The sequence below is a fragment of the Brugia malayi genome (assembly GCF_000002995.4).
Source record: "Brugia malayi strain FR3 genome assembly, contig: Bm_v4_ChrX_scaffold_001, whole genome shotgun sequence".
NCBI lineage: Eukaryota > Metazoa > Nematoda > Chromadorea > Rhabditida > Onchocercidae > Brugia > Brugia malayi.
Genome location: NW_025062479.1, coordinates 24,092,359 through 24,104,485, shown reverse-complemented (window position 1 = coordinate 24,104,485; position 12,127 = coordinate 24,092,359). Strand labels below are relative to the sequence as shown.

General features: G+C 18.0%; 1 protein-coding gene across 1 annotated transcript; it reads right to left on the bottom strand.

Moving 5' to 3' along the window:
- Positions 1-55: 55 nt before the first annotated feature.
- Bm18082 (Uncharacterized protein) lies at positions 56-11,636 on the bottom strand (the record flags this gene model as incomplete). The annotated part of the gene is made up of 9 exons (XM_043075960.1): positions 56-644; positions 809-869; positions 1,144-1,219; positions 1,378-1,511; positions 2,492-2,682; positions 3,747-3,830; positions 5,102-5,313; positions 10,398-10,489; positions 11,456-11,636. The coding sequence occupies 9 exons, from the start codon at positions 11,634-11,636 to the stop codon at positions 56-58; spliced, it is 1,620 nt and encodes a 539-aa protein (XP_042931894.1).
- Between the last annotated feature and the right edge of the window lie 491 nt (positions 11,637-12,127).

Sequence of the window (12,127 nt, the reverse complement as noted above, 5' to 3'; positions counted from 1 at the left end):
CGTTAAATTTTGATAATTATCCATCCATGAATTTATATCAGAAATTGATTTAAAATTAATCGTTCCATCTCTCTCCTCCTCCTCCTCCTCCTTCTTCTTCTTCTCCTTCTTCTATTGTTGTAAATGATGATTCATCATTTTCAATTAATTTTGTTTGTTCAAATCGATCATTTGTTTGAAATTTAGATGACATTTTGTTGTTGCTACTAGATATCATAGGTAAATTTACCTTACTGTTATCTATTTTATCAGTTAATGAATGATAATCTGAATGCTTATCACTACTACTATCAGTACTTTTAATATGTGTTAATTCATTAGCAACATTACTGCTTATTGATTGTGTAATTTTTTCTGTTGAAGTAAATTTTGATTGTGTTGTTTCGATCATTTCATCAATATCCGTATCATCCGGTTGCTCAAATTCATCACCATTTCCGGTCCATAAAAATGGTAGTAAAGTAAATGTTGTTGATTCGATATTAGCAATATATTTTTGCTCATTTGATATAGTACTATCATCAGTATCAGTTGAAAAAATTTTCATCCTTTCAACAATAAAATCATCTTCCGCTTTTGAATCAATATCAGGAAATGATGATAATCGTGAATTATCATTGATGAATTGATGATCATTCTTTGTTCTAGAAAATCTTTAATGATCACCTTTTTTTTTTTTTTTTTTTTTTTGGAGTTTAATTTAATAAAGTTTAATTAAATTAACAAATTGTTAATTGAATAATTTTGAAAATAATCGACAATAACTTTAAAATGTTTTTTTTCTTAAAAAAAAAAACAAATAACGTACGTTTTGCTGAATTTTGTTGTAGATGAAATGAATGAAACTGTAGTTGCTTGTTCTTTTATTTCTAAAATTTTAACAAATATGAGTAATTCTAGTAATTTTATTAAATATTCAATTTAACAGGCATAAAGTAGGCAAGAAAGTTACGTGTACTTACGTGATATGATATAATAAACATTAAAAATTGTATTTATTTATTACATGTTTACGCCTAATCAAACTAAAAGTATTATCCGATATTTGAATTAAATAAATGAAAAATATGCCATAAATAAATGACATTAGTAAAAAAAAAACGTTAATTAATTAACTAAATTAATTAATTAATTAGTACTCACCTGTATTATGGAATGCAACATTTGATTGAGGTAATTCTTGCACAGGTATTGTTTGAACATCAATTTCATTTTTATTCTAATAAAAAAATAAACAAAAACGAAATTAAACTTTGAAATATAAAATTTTTACTCAAAATGAAATAACAAATAAGTAAATTCTTTTATTTTAAAATTTCTAAAATTATTAACATAAATTTTGAATTAGATTTGAAAAAAAAAAAAAAAAATTATTACTTTTTCATCAGTAACAATAGTAGTTGTTGTTGTTGTTTCTGTAATAAATGGTATAACAAATTCTGATGAATCGCTTATTGTCGTTGCAATTGTTGTATTTGCATTCAGCTTATTATCATTTTTATAATAAGAAACTGCAAAAGTAAATTTAGAAGTAAATTTTAAGTAAACAAACGAAATTTTAAAAAAAAAAGTTTAAAAAAAACAAAAAGAAAATAAACAAAAATAAATTTGAAATAAACTGAGATTCCTTTTTTTTACTAATTTAAAGAAATATAAACTATAAATAAAGATTGTTTAGTTTGAAATGGAATTAATTTTATTTATTATATGATAAAAATAATAATACAAATATCGATAACAATTTAATAGTTTTTTTAGTTAGTAAATAAATAATAATAAAATTTCAATTATACAAATAAAAAAGTTTAAATTGTATAAATAAATAATAAAATTTTCAAAAAAGAAAAAATTTTTTTATTGTATAATTTTAATAATTTATTTCCAAAAAGATTACAAAATTATGCTTCTTTAAATTGTTTAAATTTTATAAATTTGAAATGAATGAACTTTAAAAAAATAATAATAGAAAATTATACTTTTTTTAATTGCTTAAATTTTATAGGCTTTTAAATAAGTGAATGAAATTTTAAAAAATAATAATAATAAATTATACTTCTTTCAATTGCTTCAGCTTTATAAATTATAAATTTGAAATGAATGAATGAGCTTTAAAAAAAAATAAAAACTACAAAATTATGCTTCTTTTAATTTTTTTGAATTTCATAAATTTGAAATAAAAAAAAAAAGACGAATGAACTTTAGAAAATAATAATAGAAAATTATACAATTTTCAATTGCTTAAATTTTTATAAATTTTTAAACAAATGAATAGGTTTTAAAATTAATAATAAATAATAAATAAATGAATTTAATAATAAATAATAAATGAATAGTTAAATAAATAAATTAATAATAAATAAATGAATAGGCTTTAAAAATTAATAATATTTTTAATTGCTCAAATTTTTTTTAAAATTTTAAATGAATAAATGAATAAAAGTTATATTTAAAAAAAAAAAAATATATAAACAAAGAAATCACCGTAACTAACTCAGTCTATTGTTGATTAAATTTGCTAATTCTGTAGCGCTTCTTCCATTGCTAATAATATTACTTTTATGCATAAAGTAATTTACTGTATTAGCATTGTTAATAAATATTATTTCTGTTTTATTTGTTAGTTTTGTTTGTTCTAATATTTTGCTCGTTTCTTCCATATCTTTTTCAAATATTGCATCATCACTGGAAATAAATTAAAAATTTAAAAATTTTTACTTACATACAAAAAAAGTTTTACAAATTTTAAATTTTTAAAAAATTCAAAATTTAAATTTATGATAAAATTTAATTTTAATTCTTAAATTGAATTAAAACTATGATTAATTGAAAGCTTTATTTATTTTGCTGATGAATTTTTTGCGCAAAACTTAATTACAAAAGCGTATTTTAATAATTTAAACTATAAAATGACCACACAATATATGACCACCAGCACTGGTACAATGCATATGAATTAATCAACTAAGTCTTAAATATCTAATTTTTCTTTAAATTAATTGCTATTTTTAGCAGATTATGCACTTTATTAAAATTAAATTTGATAATCTAAAACTAATTTCCTTGTTTAATATACAAAAACTATTACAATTTGTAAAATTTAGCAAAATTCAAAATTTAAATTTGAAATTAAAATTAATTTTATTTCTAAAAATGAATTAAAACCATTCAATCATGACTGATTGAAAGTTTTATTAATTTTGCTGATGAAATATTGTCTGTTACTTTTCACAGTAATAACAACAGTAGTAATAGCAACTATAATAATAATAATGATAATAATAATAGTAATAATAATAATCTTTCGCAATAATAATAGTAATAATAATCTTTTACAATAATAATAGTATATAATAATCTTTTACAATAATAATAGTAATAATAATAATCTTTTACAATAATAATAGTAATAATAATAATCTTTTACAATAATAATAATAATCTTTACAATAATAATAGTAATAATAATAATCTTTTACAATAATATAGTAATAATAATAATCTTTTACATAGTAATAATAATAATCTTTTACAATAATAACAGTAATAATAATAATCCTTTACAATAATAATAGTAATAATAATAATCTTTTACAATAATAATAGTAATAATAATAATCTTTTACAATAACAATGATACATTTGAAGTATGAATTAATCTAATCTTAAAGAATGAACTTGTTTTTTTTTTTTTCTCAAATTTTTATTTTATTAATTTAAAAAATTTAAAATATGAAAGTAATTATAACCTGTATGAAGTACGATCAGCAACAAATAAAATGTAACGACTTGGTTTTCTTCCAAGACTATAGCGATAATATTGCCAAACAGCACTGTAATTTTAATTTAACAAAAAAAAAAAAAAAAAAATACAGGTAATTTTAAAAAGTAATTATAAGGTAAAACAAAATTCTCTTTCTCTCTCCCTCTCATTTTATTCTAAAACTTTTTTTCCAAATAAAATTGCATATATTTTATGCAAAAAAAAAAAAAAAAAAAACAAGAAAAATAAAAAAAAAATAAATTGTTAAATTTTTTTTCTTTTTTTTTTTAGAAACCGGAAATTATTGTTCAGCATGAAATGTAAACAATTTTTTATGTAAATATTTTAACAGAAAAAAAAAAGTAATTAATTTTGGGCAATTTTAAAAGAAAAAAAAACAGGTATTCTGGAAATTAAATTAGCATAGCTTATTTCCTGTATATTTATATAAAAAATAAATAATTATTAAAATTATTTTTTGCAAAAAAAAAAAAAATATTTTAGATTTTAATATAATTAAATAAAATGGTGCAAAAAAAAAAATTTTTTTTTTTTTTGGAGCATAGAGATTAAAGAACATTTTTAAAATGTGGGTAATTAGAGCAAATATTTTTAAAAAAAAAAAAAAAATTTTGCTGAAAAATTAAAATGAAAAAGAAGAAGGAATAACAGAGAGAAAGAGAGAGAGAGAGAGAGAGAGAGAGAGAGAAATGATTGATTGCAAAATGATAAATTCTATTGTTATCAAAGATATCAATTGATGTGCTTTAAAAATTTTTTCCTTGTTAAGCAATTAATTTTTTCTTTTTTTCTCTCTTTATGGTTTTTTTTTTTTTAAGCAATTAATTTTAGCTAATTAGTAAAAATACAATAAATCAATTAGCTAAAATTTTATATTTCAATCTAAAGTGTAGAAAAGAACTTTCGTTTATTTGAATTTAATAGTTCAAAAAAATTTTTTTTCATTAAAAATAAAATTAATTTTAAAAATAAAATTGTGATAAAATAGTACAAAAGCTAAACTGAATAATTTAAATTAGTACCAATAGATTTATGAAAAAGCTAGTTAAAACTGATTTAAAAATTTTTCACTTTTTATTTAAAAATAATAATTAAATAAAATCTATCAATTTAAATAATAGCTAAATAATATCTAAAAAAAAAGGAAAACTTGGCAAAATGATAAATAAATAATAATTAAACAATAATATTTAATAATTTTTTTTTTTTTACAAAAAATTAAAATAATCCATAAAATTTATATGACAATAAAAATGAATTAAATTTGAAGTGCTAATAGAAAATTAAATTTTAAACAAGAAAAAAAAAATAAAAGCAAACTCTGTTTGATTGGGATTTTCACCGATGAAAGTTTGTTCTCGATCAATTTGATTGATCTGATCGATCTGATCGATATATCGCATTGTACACGGTGCATTACAGAATTCGCTAAATGTTGTTTGTCCAGGAATGGAATAAGTTTGTATTACAAATTGCGCGTCACTTCCGTAATACGTGAATAGAAGTGAACGTATCACTTGTAACGTGTACTTCTGAATTGTAAAAATTACACTATTTCATTTACTTTTTAAAAATTTATTTTTAAAAAAAGTATATAATAATTAAATTACATATTGAATATAATTAGCAGTGTAATATTTTATAGTTTTTGTAGCAAATAATATAATTTTTTAATACATTTTTAACCAAAATTTAATTTCTAAAAAATTTAATCTATTAAATTTTTATTTAATTTATTAAAATTTATATTATTTAGTACTATCATTTTAACTTATCAATTTTTACAGTATAATAGCAATTTTTAATACATTTTTAACTAAAATTTAATTTCTAAAAATTTAATCTATTAAATTTTTATTTAATTTATTAAAATTTATACTATTAAGTACCATCATTTTAGTTTATTACACTAATTTTAACAGCTAATTTTTATTAGAAATAAAATATCAAATAAAATTGCATTTGTTAATAAAATTTTATTGATTTATTTTATTTAAATTTATTGATAAATATTCTAGCAAGAAATTATTTAAAAACGATTCTCGACATTAATTGTTCTAACAATTATTGATTCCAAATTGATTAATCTAAAAATCAATCGATACTGATCTATCTAACTGATCAATCGAATAATATTTTGTAATCTATCATTTTGTTTACGATCGAAATATAAAAGTAAAACTTTCAAAAACAATATTTTTGGCAAAAATAAAAAGAGAAAAATTAATTCAATTTGATTTGAAATGAATTGAAGCGAAATTACATTCAATTATCAGAAATATGGTTAAAAAAAACAAAACAAAAATGCAACTAAAATAGTAAAAAAAAAAGAAAAATTGAAAAAAACATTTGCGCCAAAAGAAAAAAAGAAGTTCGTTAAAATTAAAAATTGTAAAATTTAATGGCTCAATTAAATTTTCTACTTTGATAATTTTAAATGTTTACTTTTTGAAGAAGAAGATAGATTATTTCATTACTTTTTCAATCATTTTCATTTTGAAAAGAAAGATACTTAAAGAAAAAAATTATGAGATTTTGTATTTTTATTTAAATTACAGTTATTAATTTAAAAAAAAAAAATTAAAATGCAAATTCAAATTTGTTATTTACTTTATAAATCAAAAAAATAAAATAAAATGAAAATTCAAACTTGTTATTTACTTAATAAATCAAAAAAAAAAAAATTAGAAAATATTTTTGATTTTTTGTGCTTTCCTTTCTTTTTTAATAGGAAAGAAGTTTTTCCAAATTTTTTTTTTTCATTTAATAAATTTAAATTCAAATTAATTTCTATTTTTTATTCAAAAAAAAAAATTAGAAATATTTCTTTAAAATATTGCATTTATTGGCTGATTTACTAATATTTTCTTATTTTTTTTTTTTTTTTTTACATTTAATGAAAGAAAATAAATTAAAAATTTTTTTTTTGATTTATTTTTTTCATTTATAGAATTTTTGTTTTCTTACTAATTCGGAATGATACAGTTATGAGCAGTAAAAGAGTCAAGAAAAAAATTTTTGAACTTGAATAATTGATAAATGAATAATTTGAGTAATTTCAATTATTGAATTTAGTGATAGTAAATTTTTTTTTTTTAAAAAATATTAACTTTCTAAATTTGCAAAAATTGAATTTATTGTTGTGTTTTTTTTATTAGAACATATGATAATTTAAAGGTAAGAAAGTATAAGCTAGCATTTAAGTAAGTAAACAAATTAATTTGAAAATTTTTTTTTATTTTAAAAAAAATAACTTCCAATGTGGTACTTATGCTTTTCGTTCTTTTTTTTTTTTAAAATTAAACAAAATTTTAAAAGAATAAAATTTTAGCTTTATATAACTATAATTAATTGACATATTTCTTTTTCCTTCACTAATGTTGTTTGTTTTCTGAGTTTGAAATATCTTTTTTTCAAAAAAAAAATTATTTTGAAGTTTAATTAACTTGAATTTTAGTTTTATAAAATTAAACTTTTATTATGTGATTTAAAATTGTTCTTAACAAATAAATTTTGAATAAAAAATATCAGAATCCTTGGAAAAAGAAAAATATTGCATTTCTAATAGTTTCAATTTGTATGCTATTGAAAATTTAAATTAAAAAAAAAAAAAAATACAATTCATTTTTCCTTTCAAAATATTCAAGTGTTAATTTTATGCTATAAAATGTAAACAAAATATTTTAAAATACTTTTTTTTTTATTTTATTTTTCGAAAAAAAAAAAAAAAAAACAAGAAAGAGACATTGTACTTCAATTTCTATGCCATCAATTTTATATTCTGTGAAATTTAAATAAAATTGAAATTTATTTTATTTTATTTTATTTTTTTTTTTAAATAAATTCTGCTATCAATTCTAATGCTATAAACAATTTATGTGCTATGAAATTCGTACAAAAAAAAAAATTTATTTCATTTTTTTTTTTTAAAAAAAAAAGAAATATTATAAATTAGCAAATAAAATGTGTATCTTTTGAAGCGGAAAATGAGAAAAATAACAGGAAGAAAATGAAAAAAAAAAAAAAAAAGATAAATAATTATTTAAATAATTGTTGAATTAATAATAGATCGACATTTGCGCTTCGTTCAAATTATTTTTTGCGCTTTCTTCAAATTATTTGACGTCAGTTAATGTATATTATTTCAAGTTATTAATGTAATTTACAATAAACCAGAATACATTTGTAATTAATAACAAAATAATTAACCTAATTTAAATATAGAATTATAGGTGTAAATTACATAGAAAATGAAAAAATTGCTTACTTTAATGACGTAAGCGTCATTTGCGCCTACGCTTAGCATTTAACTGTCATATGATAATTTCACGTGTTAAATTAATTAATTTTACGTTTTAAAACTAATTAAACTGCATTTCAGTGAGATTTTAGGTTTTTGAGAGAAAAAAAATAAATAATTAAAAAAATAGAATCATTCCATTGCTAAATCTAATTTACTTACTCTCATACGATAATTTTACGCATAAAAGTAATTTCACAGTATTTTCACGTAGTTTTCACGTATTAAAATAATTTCACGTATTAAGTAATTTCACGTACTAAAATTAAATAATTTCACGTAATTTCCAGTAATTTCACGTATTAAAATTAAATAATTTCACGTATTGAAGTTAATTAAACTTCATTTCAGTGAGATTTTAGGTTTTTGAAAGAAAAAAAAAAAAAAAATAATTAAAAAATACAATCATTAATCAGTGCTAAATCTAATTTACTTACTCTCATACGATAATTTTACGTATTGAAAGTAATTTTACAGTAATTTCACGTATTAAAATTAAATAATTTCACGTGTTGAAGTTAATTAAAATTCAATTCAGTGAGGTTTTAGGTTTTGAGAGAAAAAAAATAATTAAAAAAATACAATCATTAATGATTGCTAAATTTCATTTACTTAATAATCTTCAATTATTGATTTGATCTTTTAGGAAATAATTTTAATTATTTTTTTTTTTATTTGTAGTTCACAGGAAAAAAAAATTGAAATACCAAATGATAAAATTTAAATTTTTTTTAAAAAAAAAACTGAAAAATTTTAATTTAAAAATTTAAAAAATTATTATTTACTAGTTCTGCGGAGAAAAAAATACTTTTACTAAATAATAAAAAAAAAATTGTTAATTTTTACAAAAGTAAATTTAATTAGTAATAATTTATAAAAAAAATTTTTTGAAAAGTCTCAAATATTCTCAATTTAACAAAAATTTTATAAGAAATAAATTTATTTTCTAAATTTTTCTTTTTTCTTGCTCACAAATTTTTTCTTTTTCTTTTACTGACATAATTTATTTATTTTTTTTTTTTTGTGGTTTTGCTAAAAAATTTAATTTTTTTTTGGATTATATTCCGGTTTATTGGTACAATACTGACAATTTAATAATTACAATAATTGTTGTTTATTTATTTTTTTTTTTCAACTTGTAAACAAGAAATGAAACGGAATTTTTGAAATGTTATTTACATTTAGATATATTTGATAAATAATCAATAAAATATGTTTGTTTTTAATTTTAGTGCCGAGAATTCCAAAAAAAAAAAAAAAATTTTCTCAACCAAATAACATTTTTGAAAAATTTAATTCCAAGGTTAATGTTGAGTGAAATTTTTTTTTTTTTTATTATTATAAATTATATTTCTGCAACAAAACTTTTTCATTTGTTGTTTTTTATTTTTTTTTTAAAAAAAAAAAAATGAAATTAATAATCGAAAAATTAAGCAACAAGAAAATGAAATAAAAAGTGATAAATTTTTAGGTTAGAATGGCAATTTTTCTGATAAATTGCTATGCAAAGCAGTGATAACGAAAATTTAGTGATAAATTTATTTTGTGATAAGAAATTAATGCATATACATTCATGATAAGTAAGTCATCAGTGATAAACAAATCTAATTTAATGATTAATATATAAAGTTAAACTAATTTAAAATTAAATTATCTAAGTAATTATTTGTGTAATTATAATTAGTTTGTGTAAGTCTTACGAGATTGATAATTATGATTAAGAATATCTGATAAATAATTATGATAAGAATACATTCAATGATAATGATTAAAATTATGAATGTATGATAAATTTATACCATAAATAGAAATCGGAAATGAAATAAAAAGTGATAAATTTTTAGGTTAATTTTTTTTTTTATTTTTAGGTTTTTAGGTTATTTATTTATCACTAACAATTTTTATAATAAATTAGTATATAAAGCAATGATAACGAAAATTTAGTGATAAATTTCATTTTGTGATAAAAAATTCATATGTAAATCTACGATAAGTAAGTCTTTAGTGATAAATAAACCTAATTTGATGACTAATATGAAATGAAACTAATTTAAAATTAAATAATGTAAATAATTTATTTATAAATCAATCTTATAATTATGATTAAGAATATCTGATAAATAATTATGATAAGAAAACATTCAATGATAATAATTAAAATTATGAATGTATGATTAAATTTTATACTATAAAAAAAAAATCAATATGCAGTATATGTCATTACAATTGTATTTTAGAAATTATTTTAAAGTTTATTTTTTTTTAAACAAATTTAAAATTTATTTTAAATAATATTTTTAATATAAATTTGATTACTTTAATATTTTCGACCGATCGTTTAGGTCGCATTTCTTTTGGTCCAATTAAATTTATTGCAAAAACAGCATTCACTTGATGTTTCCAATTTTCTGAAAAAAAAAATAAATAAACAATTCTAATTTGCATTTTTAATTAATAAATTATTAAATATTTGATAAAACTTTTAAATGATAAATAAGAGAAATAAAAAAGAGAAAAAACAATAATTTTTGTGAAAAATTTAAAAAATTTTTTAATAATTGGTAAATTTTAAAAAATCATTCACTAATTAATGAATTCTAAGTAATTCTTTACTAATTAGTAAATTTTGTAAATAAATTTTGCTTAAAAAAAAAAAAAAAACTAATTAATAAATTTTATTACAACAAAATAAAAGAATAATTTTAATTATTACTTTTTAAGTTTATTTCAATCTACAGTTTATTAAGTATACCCCGAGAAATTACAGGTAATCGTATAAATTAATCAAAGCTAACCTTAATTTTATAATAACAAAAATAAAAAAATTATTTTAACAATTACTCTTTTAAGTTTATTCCAAATTTACAATTTATTAAGTATAATCTAAGAAATTACAGGTAATCATATGAATTAATCAAAGCTAACCTTAATTTTATAATTTGTAACAACAAAGAAAGAAATTATTTTAACAATTACTCTTTTAAGTTTATTTCGATTTACAATTTATTAAGTATAATCTAAGGAATTACAGGTAGCCATATAAATTAATTAGATAATTGTATAAATTAATTAAGCTAACCTTAAATTTTATAATTTTAAAACAAAAAAAAACAATTACTCTTTTAAGTTTATTTCAATTTCAATTTACAATTTATTAAGTATATTCAAAGAAATTACAGGTAATTCTCAAAATTAATCAGGTAATTGAATAACTTAATTAAGCTAACCTTAAATTTTATAACAACAACAAAAAAAAAAAAACAATCACTCCTTTATGTTTATTTCAATTTACATTTTATTAAGTATGCTCTAAAAAATTACAGGTAATCTTATAAATTAATCAGGTAATTGAATAAATTAATCAAAAAACTAACCTTGATCTTGTGATAAGTCAATTGTGCTAAGAGTAAATTTTTGATTGTTTGGTGGTAATTTGAATATCAATACAATGCCAGCAACAATGATTAATGCAAATAGTATGCTAGTGATAACTGATAAGGTGACAACATGCTTGATAAGCCTTTTCTTTTTCAACTTTACGGCACTATCATTCATTTCAGTGGTTGATAAAAGTAATACAAATGGCACTACCATCGAGAAAATATAATTAATTTGTTTTTTTTTTTTTAGCACTTCATATACATCTAAAAAATTATCATTGAATATTTTAAAATATTTGATTAAATTTATTAAAAAATATTATTGCCTTTTTTTTTTGTTTGTTTAAATTGTTGTTAAATGTAAATTTGAAAGAAACAAATTAGTAATTTTAAAGATAAACATATTTTAAAAAGAAATAAAAATACTATCATTTCGTATCATACAGTAAAGATTTTAAAAGTTTTTTTTTTTTTGTCTTTTTAAAAAAAAAAAATGGGTGAGAAATTTTTGGAGAAAAAAAAAATGTAAATTGAAAAGATTGAATGATAATTATTTTAAGGATTATTTCGAAAAGTTTATAATAGTTATGATATAATGATTATTTTCAAAAATTTAATTGAATAAATTCTAAAATCAAAAAAATAAGTTTTTGGAAGGAAAAAAAA